General features: G+C 45.9%; 1 protein-coding gene across 6 annotated transcripts; it reads left to right on the plus strand.

The window, feature by feature from the left end:
* Nucleotides 1-5,681: 5,681 nt before the first annotated feature.
* SLC45A1 (solute carrier family 45 member 1) lies at nucleotides 5,682-20,213 on the plus strand. 6 transcript variants are annotated; one of them, XM_074558699.1, is made up of 10 exons: nucleotides 5,682-5,827; nucleotides 7,120-7,196; nucleotides 8,763-9,174; nucleotides 10,144-10,236; nucleotides 10,659-10,883; nucleotides 11,868-12,607; nucleotides 13,767-13,920; nucleotides 15,484-15,660; nucleotides 16,260-16,465; nucleotides 17,052-20,213. In XM_074558699.1, the coding sequence occupies exons 3-10, from the start codon at nucleotides 8,772-8,774 to the stop codon at nucleotides 17,331-17,333; spliced, it is 2,280 nt and encodes a 759-aa protein (XP_074414800.1). In that variant the 5' UTR covers nucleotides 5,682-5,827; nucleotides 7,120-7,196; nucleotides 8,763-8,771; the 3' UTR covers nucleotides 17,334-20,213. The 6 variants fall into 6 exon arrangements, with proteins under 6 accessions (XP_074414800.1, XP_074414802.1, XP_074414804.1 ...); XM_074558701.1 differs by lacking the exon at nucleotides 5,682-5,827 and adding an exon at nucleotides 5,878-5,898; XM_074558698.1 differs by lacking the exon at nucleotides 5,682-5,827 and adding an exon at nucleotides 5,953-6,123.
* Nucleotides 20,214-20,858: the final 645 nt, after the last annotated feature.

A 20,858-nucleotide genomic window follows, 5' to 3' on the forward strand; every position in this document is an offset into this window, starting at 1 on the left:
AATGCTTAACAAGAAGCAGGCACACCTTTGTCCTTCCTGTCCACCAAGTACCACTCGGTGCCATTCTGCTTTTTTCTGTGAGTTCTGAGTGCCCCATCTCTATCTGGGGCCTGTGCCAGCCCAAGCCCCTGTAGAGAACAGAGCAGCAATGCCTTGGCAGTGTGTGACAGACCTGGCAGGGGCACTGGGCACCACCCTCAGCCATGGCCAGGTGCTCTCACCTGTGCTCACCTCACCTTCCTGCACAGCAGTGACCCAACCCTTCCTTGGGCTGCCCTGCACTTGGCCTTCACAAAAGCAATGATTTGAGGGTTTGCAGAACTCACTGATTATGAATTCTGCTTTTTTCTCCAGCAGAAGATCAGAAGCAGGACTCTTGGTGGCCAAGAAAATTTTAATCTTACTAAAGACAGGACATACTGGGCTGAAAGCTGCAGTTTACAATTAATATAAGAGGCAAAGAATTGAGCTGATAGGTAACACAGCAGGGATGAGAGTAGTCTTTATTTATGCTCTATCTTTAAATGAGAATTAAGTTTAGAGCTCAAATATATACAGACTGGGCTTGCTCTGGGTGACTGCAACTTCCACCATCCAGGATTTTTGCTCCTGCTTTCCTGACATAGCACTTGTCACCTTCCAGTGGTTTGTCACACACAGAATAAAATCTGCAAAGCCTCTGGGGCATAATCACATCCTTGTCTCTTGTGAAATGCATAGTCAATTTGAGGCACTGCAGGGAAATGAAATGCTGTATTTCAGTGAGTTTGCCACACTGGTTTGTGTGTTCCTGCACCTCTTTCCCTGAAGCTGCACTCAGCAGCCACTACCTCACATGATTTATGTCTTACAATTAACACTTTTGTTCAGCATTTGTCTAGAAGTGCATGGCCAATGTAGCCTAGTCTGTGTGTTGCCTCAGAGGAGAGTTTTTCCCCAGCCTTCTTTGATTCAGTTGATGGAAAGACAAAATATGATAAAGGTCATAATCTGAAATATAATTATTTTCCTGGTTTTGTATCTTAAAATATTGGTTGCAGGCGTTTGCTTAGGAAGTAAATGCAAATCTCATCATTTGGACTTTTTAAACTGCTGTGTCCGTCTGATCCCCAGCACATTCTCAATCTTCTGGGTTCTCTAAGTGCCCTCTAGTGACTAATTCTCTGAACGGTGTTGGGTTTTCATTGTCGGTGAGAGAGCAACCATTGAAGGGGTGGCTGATGAGGGCAGGAGCTGCATAAAAGTCCTCATATTAATGAGGGCAGCACTGGTTTGTTCTGTAGAAGTAAATAGAAATGTTTATTGAGCAGTCTGCAGAAAGCTCCGGGCAGCAAAGGAGTGAATGTAGGTGCTGCTGTTGTGGAAATGTCTGAGTCAAATCAAGTACAAACCACTGGAAGAAAAACTGTTCAGCTGACACTGCACAGCACTTGAACGGTTTAGTGAAGTGTGGCATTAATGAAATTTTCCTGAATATGAAATACTGATGTTCATATACTCTACAGTAATTTACTATGTTGAATTTATTTTCTCAATAAATTGACAACTCAACAGATCAGTGCTGTTAGCATTGCTTTTCATTCTGCAGTAAAGTGCTGGTTCTTATTTCTGGTGGTGCTTTAGGTATGGGTTTTTTGGTTGTGTTTTTCCTTTTTCAAAGTAAAAAATTCAATGTCTTTTTAAATGCTTAACTGCATCCATTAATATAGGCAGTGTAGGAGTTCAGTTCAGGAACTGATTTATCTGGGCTATTAAAGTCATATGACAATGTGCTGAGGGCCAGATATGGAGGTGTTGTGCAGACTGGCACATACAGAGTTTCTTTATGTTCTTACATTGTATTAGCTGCCCACCAAGTGCTTTACTCCCACTCAGTTGGCAGGTGAGGGATGCTGGGGCGGTGTAATTTACGTGGTAAGCTCATCTCACCATCTAAGCATTAAGAACATATAATTGAGATGCACCTCACCTTGTTTGAACTTGCTTGTTTTTTTCTGTCCTGCTCTGTATTTGTGTTCAATACTATAGACCATAGACCTTGAATGTGGTTCAGTACTATAGGCCATAGACCTATAGGCCTGGCATGACTGGGCATTTACAGAAATATAAATGTTGTTCTTCAACTGGTAGCATAAATGTTGCGGAAAGCAGAGTTTTATTTGGATTTAACAAAAGCTCTCATCTGCCTGGAAGAGATGTACAGGGAGAGTTGAAGGGAAGAAAGCAAGCTGGGATTGGCTCTGGAAATGATCAGGAAAAGTGGACTGTGGAAGGAGCAGGTACAGCTGGGATTTAGAGGACATGTCAGCCTGTATGATGAACCCCTATGATGTAACTCGTGTGTAACCAACAACAGGACACCTTACACCTTTAAATTTGAGTCTGTTTTGCCCTTAGATGATTTTTCTCTCAATTCTTAACTCATAATTGATTAATTATTTTTCCTTTCCTCTTCTCAACATAGCAGAAGAGAGTGAATGACCTTTGTGGGTGCCTGGTGTTTGGCCAATATCAAACCACAAGTGTATGCACAGGTCCCTCTGCAGACACAAAAACTTGGTAACTCATCAGGCCTCTTCTTCCCTGAGTCATTGAGCACAGATTGATCTTTGCTCCAGCATTCATGTGGCCTTTGGGTGTTCTAAAGCAGCAGCCCCCAAGCACCAAATAGCTTCCATGGTGACTTTGTATCTCTCCCCCTGAAAACATCAAATCATGTTGGGAAAAGAAGCTGCTAGTTCCAGATGGATCACAGAATGACAACGTGGATCCACTGAACCAAACTGAAAGATGTTTTAAATTAATTTTAAGGTAAAAGAAGAAAAAGAAACACCCAACACCACAGAACTGAAACCCTGCTCTTCAACAGGGAGAACAACATCTCTCTGTTGGTGTCCCAGAATTTCACTGGACTGGAGCTAATGTCTGCTTCAGAGGAAAGGATTATGGGGATTGTAAGAGAGGTTTCTAAGGAACAGAGGAATGGTCTGATCTGAGTAAAGCAAATAATGAGGCCTGCTGGCAAATGAAACACTGAGCCTAACATCAAGCTGTAAATGAGCAGAGATGAATATGCTGTTAGAAGCTGCTTTGTGGAAGGACTTAACAAAAGTGTTTAGTGAATGCAAACCATCTTGCACCCAGAGAAGTGAGGAGGGAACAGTGCAGATTCATAGCAGTAGGTATTCACTACCAAAAGCTGCTCTTTTGAACACTGGTGGGTTAAACTAGTACAAAGTAAATGAGTAACTTTACATTTCAACAGCAATTTATGTGCAAACTCACAGAGGAGAGGAGATTTGTGGTTTCTGTTTTGTCTAAAGCCCAAAGGATGCTAATAAATGAATGCACAGCAGGAATTGCTCTTGTTCTCTCCTTTGTTCTTACCCTGGGAAGGTCTAGAGTTATTTGTCCCACTGTCCCCAAGTGGACACACTATGCTAAATGGTGTAAGAGTTAATCTGTGTAAGTTTTGAGTGGACAATTTTATTTCATTGACCATGGAATAAGCATGAGTTTAATGTCTGAAATAAGTTTAAGAAGAAAAATCATTGTATAAACTGGCCATGCCTGCCTGCCAGCGTTAATGATATCACCATATTCTCCATGGCCAGGTGGAATAAAAAGCCATCCTCATGGCAAGGAATGGGACTCTTAAATACTGTTTTCATCTTCCCAGTGTTTGCAGAGCACATAGGTGGTGGTTGGACTGAGGCTGGAGGGAGCAGGGGTTGTGCTGTATTCTCAGTTGTGGTCACTGCAGGGGTGGCTGAGCCTGGGTCTTCACCAAAGCAGGCAGTCACCAGCTGTGGTGTGTGATACCATGTCCAGCCCATGCAGCTGTCCCTGGGCACCAGAAGCTGGGTGAGAAGTATCTGGTGATGCTACAACAACCTCTGATGGCAGTGGCTTCTCCCAGCACTGCTGCCTCTTGCCTCACCTGTCTGATCATTCTGACAGCAGACCTGCCTGCTCATGTTCTCTCATCAACTGGCTGGACCTACTTCTGTTCCTGTCCTTCATCCTTAGGGCTTCAAATCTTCTTCATCTTCCTTTTTTTCTCTCTGTCTCTCTTTGTTTTTCTCTTTTTCTTCTCAGAGCATGAAGGCTCCTTCCAGTGGCTGTGACACTGGAGGCAGGTAAATAAAAGGGATGCTGTCAACCTGTGGTTTTGAATGGGAATGTGATTGTTTTCTCCCAGAGCAACTGCAATGATTTTAATCTGTTTGTTATGAATGTGGCTTCTAAAACCAGTTTGTTCTCTCAATAGGCAGCAAGTGGAGTAGTGAATATTGTGGAAATTGTGGATGAGACCTGGGTGCAGACACAGCATCCTGTTGTGGCCACAGCCATGTCACCAGCACTGAGGAGTGGCACGTGGCAAGGCTGGGTTGGTGGAGACTCAGCAGCTTCATGTCTGGGGAGGCAAAAGAAAAAGCTGAGCACAGACAGGGGAGGGACATCCCAGCACCAAAATAGCTTCAAATCTGCCAGAAGGACTGGGGATAGAGTCTGTGTCAAAATGGGGAACCTGCAGCATCCTCATGGTGTCTGGCATGGAACTCATGTTGTTTGGGACAAATAGGTGTATTTTTGAGATTATTCCATGACTCAAATATGATATCTATGACATTGGATTGACTCTCTCATCTCTGTTTAGTTTCTCTTGCATGAGCATTTTGACAGGGGAGAAGGAGATGAAAAGGTGAACTGTATCAAATTGCTGACAACAACAGTGCAACAATGCCAGTGCTTGACAAATTTCTTGCTCAATTTCACCTATTCTGGCACAATCCGGCACAAACCTTAGGGTCAGTTTAGGAATGAGATGCTTGCAGAGAGCCCTGTGTTAGAAAGCAGGGAAGGGAAGAGTTTTTCTGGGACTGCAGACGTGCTGTTTGGGTTGTGGTTTTTGAGGGAGAACATTTGAGGATAGGTGAGGAACCCAGTCCCACTTTTCTTTGAGACAAGTACAAACCCCTTTGTGCCCTGTGAATGTCATGCTGTGAGTCAATAACCCTAAATGTTGTACACAGGTCCCTTACACTGCTGTTTAATTACATCAGCACTGATGTATACTGGACCAATATCATGGCCAAACTGATGTAAAAAGTTGAAAACCACACATCAGGTGGGCAGGAAATTCGTGGAATAGGAATGTGCAGTGATCTCTTGTGCCTGTCCTTGTGTGCTGCAAGATTATCCCAATTTCTCACAATTTCTTGTCAGGCTCTATATGAGCTTGTCCCCTAGCTGAACCCTGTTTGCCTCAGACAGTGCTCTTTGGCATCTTTTCCAAATGTGATTGCACCCTCTCTCGAATGAATTAGAGCTGGTTTTCTACAGACAAATACCTTTTATTCCTACTATGACTACTGATTTATGTGCTACAATAAATTCTACAAGACCTAAATACTAATATAAACTAGGGATTCTTGCAGTGTTATGGTACTCTCTGAAGATAAAATTATGGATGCTTAATGATTCAGGCTCTGAATTTTAAATTTATTTTAAAAATAGAGCAGACTGCACTACATCATTACATCTTTGTTTGCAAACTGTGAGGAAATTTGAAACACAAGCCCAAATTATGGCACTATAAAATAAAATTGCCTCATTTCTTTAGCCTAAGAAGGGAAAGACTTAAATAGAGAAGTGCATCATGTTTTACGGCATCTGCTCTACAGGCCTATCAAAAAATATCTCTGTACCCGCTAAAACCCTTACTATCACGATCCGCCCGCCGGTGCCAATTTGGGAATGAGCGCCCGGCAGCCGCATCTGTCCGGGGCGGGAGCGGCTGCACCGAGCGCTGCCGCACGGAGCGGTGGGTGCTGCGGCGAACGGGGGGCGGCTTCTCCCGCGGGCCCGGGGCTCTCCGCGGCTCAGGCGGTGCCGGTGCGGGCGGGCGGCTCGGGCGGAGGCGGTGCCGGTGCGGGGCGGGCGGGAGCAGCGCGGGCGGTGCCGGTGCGGGGCGGGCGGCAGCAGCGCCGGCCCGGAGCCCTCCGGCGGCTCGGGCGGGGGCGGCCGCTGTCGCTGCCGGTGCCGGTGCCGCTGCCGGCGGAGAACGCGGGGCGGGGCCGGTGGCGTCACGGCGCGGCGCAGTGCGGGCCGGGCGGGCAGGTGAGGCGGCGGCCGGGCCGGGCCGGGCCGGGGGCGCGGGGGGCGGACGCGAGGCCCGGGGCCGTGAGGGGCCGTGAGGGGCCTTGGGGAGCCGGCCTGGCCCGGGGCGGTGGCGCTGCCCGCGCGGCTCCAGCCCGGCCGGCACAAAGGATGGGCAGGCGGCGGCCGGGTCAGCGCCAGGGTCAGGGCCGGCCTTCCCCCGCGGCGCCGATGACTGTGGGGTTTTGGGAGCCCTCGGTAGCCGACGCAGAAAAATCGGAACCAGATTTGCCAGAAAAGTAGAGTTATTTTCGGCGTAGCGGTGGCAGGAGGAGCGGTGAGGGCGGACCACATTGCCCGAGCACTCGCGTTTGTGCGGATAGCAGCCGGCATAGCCAGCATCGCCTTCACTGTGATGTGCAGGTGTTGGTGTAACAGATGTGGAGTGCCAAAAATCCCAAATAACTATTGACACTGAGGGCCAGCAGCCACGCTGAGCGAGAGGTTTCCGGCCTTGCCGCTGTTGTGATCACCAGATCACAACAAATCATCAGATTTACCCGAGGGCAGGTTTGAGATGTCTTCCTGTGAGCCAGCAGTAAGTTGAGGAAGATGGGGGATTGAGGATATAGGCTCAGTTCATAGTTTTACATTGATTTTTTGCTGGACCAGCGACATGCTGTCAATAATAGCCTTTCATTTCAAGTAATTGCAGGTCACCACGTGTATTTTTGACCCGTGCATGGGGGTGGGTCTTTCCTTATATCACTAAAACATTGCCACTTAGGACTTGGAATGCAATCACTTTGCAATACACAGTAAAGGAGATAAAGAATTTAATATGAAATGAAACTAATAGATGAAGATAAGGAGATAACACTTCCGTGCCAATGGCAAGGTATAATAGTAGTGAAGGGGGCTGCTAGTTTGTCTTCTTTGACATGGGTCTGTGAAAGAAAGGGTTTTTTAGAGCAACTGTCATGAATCTGATTGGGTTTTCATTATGTCTTCTTTCAGGTATCTCCTAATTTTTAACAAATTCTCGTTGTGAGGATATTACTTTTTCCTGGAGGCTGATAAAGGTACTCTGCAAAGTAAGTACTCTGCTTGTGAGAGACATGGGTCATAAAAAGTTTTCAATAATTTGGAGGAACAGTGTTAAGGGGAACACTGGTGCAGATGTCTTCACAAAGTCTCTGTATGCTTCTCTTTCTGCTGGTCCTTATATGGGACTTAGTGCCTAATGAGCTTTCCCAGCAAGATGCTGCAACTTGCTGTTGGTGCTGTTTCACTCACTAGTGTGCTCTTGTGAGGGTTTGGTGAAGAGGGTGGGGTGATGTGGAGCTGTTCTTGTGCAGCAGCAGCTTTTGGGCAAGGAGGCATAAGGAAAAGGTCAGACTTCACTCATGAGCTGTTTCCATTTCTGGCAAAAAGAATCAAGAAATCACATGTGGTTCGTTTATGCAGCAGATCTGTTGGCATCTCTCTGCTGCGCTATTTTGGAAACCATTTGGCTGTTTTACCCACCACACTGTGCAGGCTTTGGCTACAGGAGTGACTGATGAGATCCAAGGAGCCTATTCAGCACTTGGGAGCCATTAAGCACTGGAAGAGGAGTAGCAGTTTTGAGGGTGGCTTGTGGGGCATGAATCTTCTTCTCATGATTCACTTCCTAAGGATCAGACCCCCTCCCTCTGCTGAATTCAGGAATGGAAATAGGAATAAAACCAAACTTGGTCATTGAGAAAAAAGTTGCATTAAGCCTTGGCCTCTGCAAAGGCAGCAGGAGTCCTAGGATCAGTAGCAAAAGGATTTCCTGCCAAAGTGATTTCATGTTGCAGCAGGGGTCTGGAATCTGCTGCCAGGCCACAGCTTTGCATTATTGTAAACATAGACTGAGATTATGATTTATTGTTTCAGCTTGAGCAAATTTAACTCAAGTGAATTCTACATAAATGTAAACCCTTTGCTGACCCAATGGGAACTTCTGGGAAGTGTGACATCTGTGACAGTTAATTATTTTAAATATTTCAATTTTAATCCTCTGTGATGGTAGGCAAATACTTAGGTAACCTACAGAGTATCTCTGGTGTCTCTTTTGTGCAAGGATGCAGGAGATGTGCCCATAAAGCACAAATGCCTTCCATCAAGAGATGGGAGAAGAGATTGTAACTAACACAAAGGCCACACTTCATATATGAAATACTGAGAAATTACTTGAGCTTCAGTAAAAAAACCAAAGCAAAGTGTGTGGTGTTTGTAGGGGTTTTAGGATGAAGGAAGAGATGAGAATTTTTATTTTATGTTTTAGAAGATTGATTTATTATTTTATGATATATATTATATTAAAAGAAAATGATATATTAAAACTATATTAAAAGAATAGAAAAAAGGATTTTATTAGAAAGTTATTAAAGAAAAGAAAAGAATGGAATGATAAAATTTTGACTGTTTACAGTTTCAACACAGGTGGTTGTTATTGGTTAACAAGTAAAAACAATTTTACATGCTGGGTAAACAATTTTTTAAATCACATTTTAAAGTAGCAAATCATGGAAAAGCTGAAAAGATCTTAATGAAAGGATTTTTCATAAAATATATCTGCGACAGCAAAGTTTTGGTTACCTCAACCACTTTCTTCTGAGCTGTTTGTCTTCCAGCCCCCTTCCATGATGATTCCGCCGCCTGCCGCGAGCCCTGTGGGCGATGCTGCTCTCCTGTCAGGGGTGGCCTCCCAGGAGCTCTGGAGATCATCAGCCCCAGGCTACCCTGGGCTGCCCACACGCCACATCAGCCACCGGGCCAACAACTTCAAGAGACACCCAAAGAGGAGGAAACACATCAGGCCCTCACCTCCCCCGCCCCCCAACACTCCCTGTCCCATGGACCTGGTTGACTTTGGGGATCTCCAGCCTCAGAGGTCTTTCCTGGAGCTCCTGTTCAATGGGTGCATTCTCTTTGGGCTTGAATTCAGCTATGCCATGGAAACAGCCTATGTTACCCCTGTGCTGCTCCAGATGGGGCTTCCAGACCAGCTCTATGGGATGGTGTGGTTCATCAGCCCTATATTAGGTAACTTTTCGTGGTGCTGTTTCTTCCCTCTTAGTTTTTCCACTGTGGGATTTTTTAAATTTTATGTTTGCAGTACCTCAGCTGTTCATGAGAATACTCTCTCGAGGTTAAAAACTACTAACCAAAATTTCAGACAGATAAATAGGAAGACAATTCTTGCTGTGCCCTGCCTGAAATAAGACAAACATGCTCAAAATATCTGTTCTTTTAATAACTTCTCCACCTCTTAAAAGTTGTGTGGGGGTAACCTTTGGTTGCTCTGTTCCTGTACTTAAAAACAAGCATAAGAAGATCAGTGTATCCATTTATGTCTCCATGAAAAAAAGCATACAGAGACAGTTTTCAAGGGTGTGTGAAAAAAGCAGAGTGGGATTGCCTTCTCCTGTTTACCTTTCTGAAACAAATGAGGTTCCAATGATGAAAGACCATTGACCACTGGTGATACAGGCGGTGAAATGAGGCAGGGCTGGGAGTGAATCCATCACTATGGATACCACTGGAAAATTTTGTTCTGCCTGTCCTTGTACTCTCAACATGTGCTTTGGAAGAAGAGAGAGGCCCCTCCTAACAGGCTGGCACAGATTAATACAAGCATCTTTCCTACTTGATTATTTGCTTCCTGCTGTTTTCCAGTTAATCCTGCAGGGGATCTCACATCTAATATGGGATAAATGAGATGGCTTGTAAGGAACAGAGTTTTTAAGAATGTGTAACTTGTACTCTGACTCTTCACCTGGTGTCAGACTCTGTGTTGCTGATGCAGAGTGAAGTGCCCTGCAGTGAGCAGCAGCACATTCTGAGTCCCTGTGCTGGGCACTGCCAGGCAGTGTGCTGTGTCCCTGGGTGGCTGGGGATGTCACTGCCCTGTGCTGTCCTGCCTTAACTGCCCTTTAGGGCACGCCTGTTTTAACTCCTCTGTGAAACAGGCTTCTAGAAGAATCCTGTCCATTGGTGATTCCTTTTTTCTAGGGTTTTTGCTGCAGCCTTTGCTGGGAGCCTGGAGTGACAGATGCACATCAAGATTTGGGAGGAGAAGACCTTTCATTCTGGTTTTAGCAGTAGGTGTGTCTTTTAGAAATGATGGGCATAACACTTAAAAACGTTGTGCATCTCTCTTCTGTGACATCCCTTGTGGCACTCAGCTGAACAAAATGCACCTGAGGTGTTGGGTGTTGTGGGTCTGAAGGAGATGGTGAGTGACACAGCTGTTGCTTTGGCAGCTGGAGATCCACAGATAAAAGCTTCTCAGAGTCTGAAGGGATGTTTTGAGGGTCAAGAAAGTAAACTCTAGACATTTGTTAATCTCGAATAGTGGAAAAGGATTATGTGTGTCCTATAAGCCACACTGATTTCCCAGGCTGAATTGATATGAACAAGAGCAATAGTGCTGCAAGGCTGTGCAGGTAGAATGATGCTTTTGGGGTCTGGAGCTCTGCAGGCTTGCTGACAAACAGTGACTGATTTTGTTTTGGTTTTGTTCCCAGGAGCATTGCTTGGGCTCTCGCTTATGCTGAATGGCAAAGATATAGGGAGTGCCTTGTCTGACACTGAGAATAACCACAAATGGGGGATCATCCTTACAGTCTGTGGTGTTGTCCTCATGGACTTCAGTGCAGATTCAGCAGACAATCCCAGCCATGCCTACATGATGGATGTGTGCAGCCCAGTGGATCAGGACAGGGGCCTCAACATCCACGCTTTGTTAGCAGGTATGTCTGCTTGCTGCTTCCTGGGAGATGTGAGTAAACAAGCCCTGCTGGGAGAAAGCAGGGTGGAAACACTGGTCTTCTCCTGAATAATGACCAAATACTGAGAGGTATCACTAATTAACTGTAAAAAATATCATCTACTTACTGCAAAAGGCTTTTGTAACAACCTCAATTCTAACAAGGTACAGTCTTGGGCTGTTCATCTGAAGGTCCCTCACATATTTTGTAAGACCTATGGAAACAAAACTATCCCTTGAGGGAGGAGGTTTGGCTTCCTGCAGGTGTGGAATATGTGTCTTGTAGTTGCTCTCTTGGAGGCAAAAGTGCAAACTGGGTGCTGTTGATCCCTCTCTGCTGTCATCTTCAATTGCTGTGCTGCCCTGTTCTAGGAGACCATTCCACACTCTTGAATGTGTTTGTGAGTAAGGAAGGAGAGTGTTGAAAGACTTTCACCCTGTGAATGGAGAGAAAGGTGCTCTCAGACCTTCCCTGTTCATCAGTAGTAACACAGTGGCAGTTTTGCACACTGTCGACACAGTGCTGAGTAATGAGCTTGCTACACTTCTGAAGTGATTGGATCTGTCTTAGTTAGATCTGCATTCCTCATATGAGGAAAATGGATTTTCACTTTCAGGAAAACAGTCTTAGCTGAATGATTGCAGAGCCTTGTCACAAGGCTGGTGGACACTTCTGTTTACGGACTGAAATAGCTAAAGGTAAGGTGTTTTGTTCTTGGCAAAGAAAAATAATAACTTTTAATTATTTGTATCATCACTTTCACAGCGCTTTCTGTACCATGTTGGTACATGCAGACTGTCCTTGTGGCACAGCTGTGTTTATTAGTGCATTCAAAATGAAAAGGGCTCAAATGGTAAAGCAGAAATGTCAGATTCTCTTCATGATTCACGATACAAGTGATGCTGTGCTGCTGCTGACTTGTGGGACTGGATAGGGAAGATAATCTTAGCTCTGTTTTTCCACCAGGTCTTGGAGGTGGCTTTGGTTATGTTGTTGGAGGAATACACTGGGATAAAACCAGTTTTGGAAAAGCTGTAGGAGGGCAACTCCGTGTCATCTATGTCTTCACCTCAATTGTACTGACCATTGCTACTGTGCTGACTCTAGTTAGCATTCCAGAGAGACCCTTAAAGTCCTCTAACAGGAAGAAAAAGGTGATGAAAAGTCCAAGTCTTCCTCTCCCTCCTTCTCCACCTTTCTTCTTTGAGGACAATGTAAATGAAAACTCTGCTTCTCATAACTCAGCTCACTTACATGCAAGTTTTACGAGTCCTGTTTCCCCCATGAGCCCACTCACACCAAAATACGGGAGTTTTATCAGCAGAGACAATTCCTTGACAGGACTTAATGAGTTTGCATCATCCTTTGGGACTTCAAATATTGACAGTGTGCTTATAGACTGTTTTACAGGAGGACATAATAGTTACATGACACTTCCAGCTAGTTTGTCCAGGCAGCCTGTCAGTGTCAGCTTCCCTCGGGTGCCTGATGGCTGCTACCATGGAGCAAATGGAATTCTGGAGCCAGGGGAGAGCAGCTTAACATCAGGGTGTGACAGTGATGTGCTGAGAGTGGGCTCACTGGATGCAATAAAGCCACGCTCATCAGGGATCTTGAAAAGACCTCAGACCTTGGCCATTCCAGATGCTGTAACAGGACACTGCCCAGAGAATAACAGAAGAAGAAATGTAACCTTCAGCCAGCAGGTAAGAGCAGGAAATCAATGATATGACCATGTAAGCATGAGTGTTATTAATCTCTTTGTATAGTTTTAAATATGTGGTGCACAAATTGTTCATTAAAGACTCTTGTGACAGCTTCCTCATAAAAGTCATTACAGGAACAGCACACCTGCTATGACTCTATATCAGTAAAGCAGTGGGTAGAGTGTGAATTATGGCTGACAGTCTGTCAGCTGCCTTTGTTAAGATGGGAGAAATGGGAATATCCCACTCTTAACTGGGCCACTTGTGAGAGTTAGGTCAGTATTTTTAGTCCTGCTTCACTACCAAGGGAGTTACCACATGAACTTAGAAAAGGTCACATTTTTATTGAGCCTGTATCTTCCCTTTCCACAGAAAGACCTGCAAAATAGGGCCAGGGATAGGATTCTCCCATGAGCTTCTCCTTATGGCAGTCATTACATCTGGCTCCATCAGGGAGGTGAGCTTTCCCTTACTGAGGGATAAGACTCTGACCTCACCTCCCACTGTTGGTGATAACTTGGAATGTCTGAGACCTCTGCATGCTGGCCCATTTTTTTATGATCTGGGATGAGGTAAACAGTCCTCTGTTATTTTGGTTTGGTTTGGTTTGGTTTGGTTTGGTTTGGTTTGGGGATTTTTTATTTTATTTTAATTTTTGGGGGTGGTGGTTTTTTTGGTTTTGTTTGTTTTGTTTGTTGTTGCTGTGCTTTTGACCCAGTTTGTGAGAGCAGACTTTGTTAGGGCCAGGATTTTACGTACTGGGCACACTGAGGTTGAGCATTGAGGTTAGCAAGTGATAATGTGTTTCAATTAAACTCATCCTCTTCTTCCTCAGTGTCTCTAAAACTTCAGGCTCCACATTCACCTGAAAGTGGCTACAGCTCCTATAAATGCAGTGGAATTGATGCATTCCTGCTGTGCCTGAATGTGGTTACCAAGTCCCCTAGTGAAGGGAAGGAGCTGCTTCAAGCACCCTGAAAGCTACAGTGCAGTGCTGCCATTGTCACTTGTTCCACTCTAATTCACTTCTTAATCTCCAAGTCAAGCCCAGCAGCAGAGTTGTCAGATGATCAGATAGGTGTGCAGTATTGCATCCATCTGCTGAAGGGTGTTTGTGCTTCCCTTGCTGTGTGTTGACCTGGCAGTTCTCACGGTGCAGGTTGCCAACATCCTGCTGAACGGGGTCAAGTACGAGAGCGAGCTCAACGAACCGGGCGAGGCCTCGGAGCAGCCGCTGTCGGTGAAGCTGCTGTGCTCAACCATCTGCCACATGCCCAAGGCTCTGCGGAACCTCTGCATCAACCACTTCCTAGGTACCCACAAAGCCCCTCCTGCCTTCTCCAGGGAGTGTTGTGTTTGCCAGGCACCCCCAGAAAGGCAGGAATGATGCATCTCACTCCATGTTCTCAGAAGGCTCATTCATTACTTTATTATACTATTCTATTCTATTCTATTCTATTCTATTCTATTCTATTCTATTCTATTCTATTCTATTCTATTCTATTCTATTCTATTCATTATATTATCCCACAGGTGATTGTTCCATTGCATTCTGCTGTGTTATTTTGACTCTTTGGCCAATTGGTGCCAAGCTCTGTTGGGACTCTGGAAAGAGTCAGGAGTTTTCATTATTATCTTTTTAGCATTCTGTAAATATCTTTTCTGTATTCTTTAGTATAGTATAGTATATTATATTATACTTTATATACTTTGTAATACTATATTACATTAAAGAATACTATGCTATAGTATAGTATAGTATATTATACTTTATATACTTTATAATACTATATTATATTAAAGAAGACTATGCTATAGTGTTCTTTATATACTTTATAAAACTATAAAAGTATACTTTATAAAACTATATTATATTAAAGAATACTATGCTATAGTATAGTATATTATATTATACTTTATAATACTATATTACATTAAAGAATACTATACTATACTATACTATACTATACTATACTATACTATACTATACTATACTATACTAAAGAATACAGAAAAGATATTTACAGAATGCTAAAAAGATAATAATGAAAACTCCTGACTCTTTCCAGAGTCCCAACAGAGCTTGGCACCGATTGACCAAAGAGTGAAAACAACTCACACCAGAATGCAATGAAACAATCACCTGTGGGTAAACAATCTCCAAACACATTCTAAAGGAGCAAAACACAGCAGAAGCAAATGAAATAAGAATTGTTTTCATTTTCTCTGAGGCTTCTCAGCTTCCCAGGAGAAAAATCCTGGAGAAAGGGATTTTTTCAGAGAATGTGAATGCCACAAGGGAGGACTCTACCTTGGGTGAACCTTTTTCAATTTTATCTATTGCTGCAATGGCTGCTGATAGAGATAGGGGATTGTCTACATCAATGGCCTTGGTGCCAATTTGTGAGCAGAGTTTGTAACTGTGTCAGAGGCACTCTGGAGGCTGCAGCCATGACATAAGGAGCACTCCTTCCAGTCCTGTGTGGGAGGATAACAGCAACCTGAAATTACTGTGGGATGAGCCACTCTGTTAAACTGAGTGCTGTGTCCTGTCAGAACCTGAACACAGCTCAGACTGCTGTCATCTATTTTTCTGTCTTGTTAGACCAGTATTTTGTGGCCTTTAGTCAGCCTCGAGGTTTCCACTTAGGAATTCAAATGGTAAATCTTGGTCTTTAACAGCCTGAATGTCTTTAACAAACATTGCAGCATTATGCACAGGAGCAGCGGGCTCAGATAAATGTGGATGTTATGTAACACTCCTTGCACAACCTGTCCTGGGCTGTGATTGTAATTCACCTGATAACATCCATGTCAGCTTGCAGGGGGAAACAGATGTTCTGGAATCCTAATAAGTTACTTTTCTCTTCTTTCAGGGTGGCTTTCATTTGAGGGGATGTTACTCTTTTATACTGACTTCATGGGAGAAGTGGTGTTCCAAGGGGACCCAAAAGCACCTCACAACTCAGATGAGTATCAGAAGTACAACACTGGGGTCACCATGGGCTGCTGGGGAATGTGCATCTATGCATTCAGTGCTGCTTTCTACTCAGGTACTTGGTACAGCTCTCTGAACTGCTTTGGGAAAAGATACATTTCTTAAAGTGGTGATTCTGCAACAAGTGGGCAGTGTTTATGTTGCATACAGCCTAGCATGGCACAAGTGCTGTAGCAGAGTGGTTTTTGTCACCCCATTACCTCTGCTGCTTAGCTTGGCCTGCGCTGACAGCAGCTGAGGTCAGCAACCCAGTGAAGACACAGCTCTGTTGGGATGTGGTTCCTTTCACAAGTGGCATTTTCAGAGTCCATGGCATGCAGAGATCCATGCAGTCACCATAGGCACAGCACCACCCAGGCAGAGCCCTCAGGTGTCATGTGCCACCCCAGCCCTGTGTCAGTGTGCCAGTGTGTCAGTGTGCCAGTGTGCCATGCCTCTGCCTGTGTTCCCATTTACCCTCTGGGACAGGGGCAGAGCCTCTGCTCTGCCGTGCCCTCTGTGCAGACAGGGCAGCAATGCTGCATCATGGAAGGCAGCTTTGGAAGGGTCCTTGGCACTCAATTCCTCAGGGGCTGCCTCTGAGATGTGGCTGCCTAAGCAGGGGTGGCAGTGGGAGGGCTGCAGGTCACCCCAAACTGTCCCGTTTCCTTGCAGCCGTGCTGGAGAAGCTGGAGGAGCGCTTCAGCACACGGACCCTGTACTTTGTGGCCTATTTGGCCTTTGGGCTGGGCACGGGCCTGGCCACGCTCTCCAGGAACGTCTACGTGCTGCTGTCCCTGTGCGCCACCTACGGCATCCTGTTCGCCACGCTCTGCACGCTGCCCTACTCGCTGCTCTGCGACTACTACCAGAGCCGGGAGGTGAGCCCGGGCTGGGCGGGGCCGGGAGCCCGGGACATCCCCTGTGTGCCCTGGGACACCCCTGACTCTGTGACACCCCCTGACTCTGTGCCTGTGTCCCTGGGACACCCCTGACTCTGTGCCTGTGCCCTCTGAGACTCCCCCTGACTGTGGCTGTGTCCCTGGGACACCCCTGACTCTGTTCCTGTGTCCCCTGACTCTGTGCCTGTGTTCCTCTGACTCTGTGCCCGTGTCTCCCTGACTTTGTGGCACCCCCTGACTCTGTGCCTTTGCCCTTGTCCCCTGTGTCCCCTGACTCTGTGCCTGTGTCCCCCTTTGTGCCTGTGTCCCCTCACTCTGTGTCCCCTGACTCTGTGCCTGTGTTCCCCAGGACACCCCCAGATTCTGTGCCTGTGTCCCCTGGGACTCCCCTGGCTCTGTGCCTGTGACACCCCCTGACTCTGTGACACCCCCTGACTCTGTGCCTTTGTCCCCTGTGCCCCCCTGACTCCGTGCCCGTGTCCCCTGTGTCCCCTCACTCTGGCTGTGTCCCCTGACTCTGTGCCCGTGTCCCCTGTGTCCCCTCACTCTGGCTGTGTCCCCGCAGTTTGTCGGCTCGCAGTCGGAGGGCACTCGCCGTGGCATGGGCGTTGACATCTCCCTGCTGAGCTGTCAGTACTTCCTGGCACAGATCCTCGTGGCCGTGGCCATGGGGCCGCTGACGGCGGCCGTGGGCAGTGCCAGCAGTGCCATGTACTTCTCCAGCCTCGTGTCCTTCCTGGGCTGCCTCTTCTCGTCCCTCTGTGTCACCTACGAGCTGCTGCCCCCCGAGGAGCTGCCGCCCCTGGAGGAGCAGCGCCCGCTCCTGCCCCGAGCCAGGAACCAATAACGGGAGGAGCTGCCTCGGCCTCTGCTGCCTCCTGGCCTCGCCCTCGGCCTCCCTATCGCGACAGGCCGGGCTGTGCCCCCTGGGACGGCAGCAGGGGCTCGGCACACACGAGGAAAGGTCTGTGCTGGCTTTGCTGGGCTTTCCCCTGCCGGAGGGAAGGTGAGGGGCGAGGCAGCGGCGCTGGCACTGCTGTGTCCTTGCCCGAGGTGGCAGAGGGGGCTGGGGGTGCCCTCCGAGCCTCTGGTGCTGCTGTCCCGGGCCGGCTGCATGTCCTGCATGGGACAGGCTCCCTCTGTCGCTGCTGGGCTGCAGGCACTGCTGCAGACATCGCCACCGTGGGAACGGTGACAGGGCCACTCTGGGGACACAAGGTGCCACCTCCCGGCCAGGCAGAGCAGCCCTGGTGTCACCAAGGGCAGTGCTGATTCCTGAGGGAGCTGCAGCTCCACCTGCAGCCCCTGCCCTGGCTCTGGAGGGCGCTTTCCAAACTCTGGGAAGGCTGAGAGCAGCTGGTCTTGCCTGGGTGGTGTCAGTGCTCTGTCAGGTGTCAGTTAAGGCCAGGAGTTCATTTTAAGGCATTAATTAAAACTCTTTCTGGGTGCACAGAGCTGCCACCAGCAGAACTGCTCCAAGACACCTCTGTGGGCTGCCAGCACTGTGGCCTGGCTCCCACACCCCACTCTGGGGGTCCTGCCTGTGCTCCTTGGTGGTGTTTGCCAATATTGTGCATATTCCCGTCCTCATTAGAGTTTAATTAAGACTACAGGAGTTTGTGATGACGTAGCAGGAGGATTTGTCCATAACCCAATTCAGCAGTTGTCCATAACCCAGTTCTGGGGAGAAAGGTCTTTTCCCATCTCCTCCCTTGGGCAGAAGGTTACTCTCAAGAACTTTATTCATAAGAAAAATCATTTGTATGGAAGCCTGCATCACTTCATTCTTGTTTTTACAATTTTACCCTGGGACATTCTGAAGTCTGGGGATCAGTGGCTCAGTGCTTGTGAATTACAGCTGCATCTTCCTCATCTCAGTGAAACCAGTAAAAGGGCTTTGGGTTTCATTACATGAGAAATTTCTTAATTATTCTGATTTTAGGAGGTGGTGTGTGAGAATTTTTACAAGTCCTAGTTAAGGCCAGGAGTTAATTTTAAGTAATTAATAAAACAATCTGTAAAGCCCCTGTCAGTCTGCCTCTGTATTTGGGGAGGCAGCCAAGTCCTGCCAGGGCTGGTGGGCATTTTGTGTTCCCATGTGCTGAGCATGGCAGCCCTGCAGAGACTGCACCTGGTCCCCAGATCCAGAGGAAGGATTTTCTCTGGAGTCTCTCCTTTTAAATGGGTTGGACTCCACTTTTCACTAAGTTGATTCTGATCAATGATGCCAAGGTGAAATAATATCTGTAATCTTGAGTTGTTGTGGTTTACTGTAATCCAGTGCTGAAGGAATTAAACATAACTGGTAAGAACCCCTCATTTTTATCATCTGCTCCCAGTTTTTGTATTTTAGAAGCAAGTATTGACATAAACAGAGGAATACTGCTGAAATGATGAAGTCAAGCACTCAGATAAAGGCCTGGTAGCTGTCAGACTGATGAGTGCATTCACCTTTCATTTCTTTCTTTGGGCTTACATGGAGTCACATCTGCAGCAATTTCTGTGCCATTCCCTTCATTAGGGGACAGCTGTCCCCAAGAATGTTCAGGACACAGCTGGGACAAATAACATGGAAACAATGGCATTGGGCACTTCTGACAATCTAAACACTTCACTTTGCAGAATTATTCTTTTCTTGTTAGTCTGCTTTGTAATCTTAATTTCTCTTCTTTCTCAAACTTTAAACTCAAAAATTGTTTTTATTTTTTGTTTGGTCCCACTAGCTAATGGGGTGTGAGTTCTTAAATTTTTTTTCTCCTCTTCAGTTTTGTAGGCAGCATTATTGCACTAAATGGATTGTGAGCACTTTACTTTTCCAGGGAGCTGGAGTTGCAGATCATTTTGTTGCAAGTGAAAATCTTAAAAAAATTCATAAATCACTGTATTTGATTATAATGTTTGTCTCCATTTCCCTCTGTAAATAATATCAACTACATTTATGTAGTTATAAAACTCTTGCTATGCCTGTATGCCCAATGGACTCTATATTAAATTTTCTTATTTTATGGGATATGGACTTTATTTTGTAGATGTATTTATGTAGTGGTGCATACCCAGGACTTCTAAGTCAACATCAGTGTGTGTTAATTTGGGGCTTTGAGCAATACTAGTGGTGTCTGGAATAAAAAACCAGAGCCTGCCACCATCATGCAGAGTTAAAAGTTGCACCAAATCCTCAGAAATAACTTTAAAAAGAGGCATTGCTTACTTGCTGATTCTTTCCTTTGTCAGGCATTTTGTATTTTACAGAAATGACTGTGTATGGTCACTGGTGAGCTGTGAGCTGCAACGTGATGTTCCCCCTCTGGAATCCAAAGGCTTCAAATATTCTGGCTAAATTTGCAAGTTACTGATTAAAAAAAAAAAAAAGATGCATGAGTTTAGGCAGGAAAATGATTTTACACTGTGCTGGTTTTCAGGTTAATTTTGATTAAGTCCATATCATTAAAGGTTGCTTCATGGTAATTATTTGTGATGTTTGTAAATGTATTTATTACACTTGTTCAGAAGCAGAGAAAATGGGGAGAGGGATGGAGAAAAGCCCTAACTGGTTTTGACATGTTTGTAATTAAAAATTACACCTGTAACCATTTCAGCATGTCTGCAGCTCACTCAGCCTCTGCTGTGTCACTCAGAAAAACCTCCTGATTTCAGAACTTCTGCTGTTCTTTGGTTGGAAAAATAAATCTTTTCAAGAATAAAATAGAATAAAATTTATATATATAAATATAGTATGTATCTATTATATATAAGGTATACTGGGAAGTGTTTAAGTGTTCTCTAGACAATTTATTTTCTACAAATGAGTAATTAAGCACCTTGCACTCTATAGGAGATACTTTATTAAAAAAAGAATATGTGTAATTTCTTAATGTGTTCTCCCTCCCTCAGAGGTTGGTTACACTAACAGCTTTATTGAAATGCAACACTGGAAAATCTGCCTGGCATTTTTAGAATCATTTAAGTGCTGCACAAAGGAAGCCCCAAAAGCTCAGGGGTCCATCTAAGGTAGGAGAGACTTGGGTGGGTTTCTTGTCTCTTGGAACGGGATCAAATATGGGATTAAACAGCAGGACTTGTAAAGAGGGACTGGGGCAGTGAGTTACAGGAGACCGAAATCTTTCTCTTTTGCTTTTAAATGAACAAACAGCCCCAGAACCTCTCTGGAGAGTAAGCAGAAAACCAGCTGCACTTGTATTTGCATCTGTCAGTGCCAGGCTTGCCCTGAGCCGCTGCCCTGCTGTTACAGTGAAGCACAGCCGGGGGTCAGAACTCTGACAGGAGGAGCAGGGCAGGGCAGCTGGGAGAGCACCGGGAAACAGCGGCACAGCTGGGGAGCTCAGCAAAGCCTCTTCCAGGCACCACACGGGGC

This window comes from Zonotrichia albicollis, chromosome 25 (genome assembly GCF_047830755.1).
Source record: "Zonotrichia albicollis isolate bZonAlb1 chromosome 25, bZonAlb1.hap1, whole genome shotgun sequence".
NCBI classification, from domain to species: domain Eukaryota; kingdom Metazoa; phylum Chordata; class Aves; order Passeriformes; family Passerellidae; genus Zonotrichia; species Zonotrichia albicollis.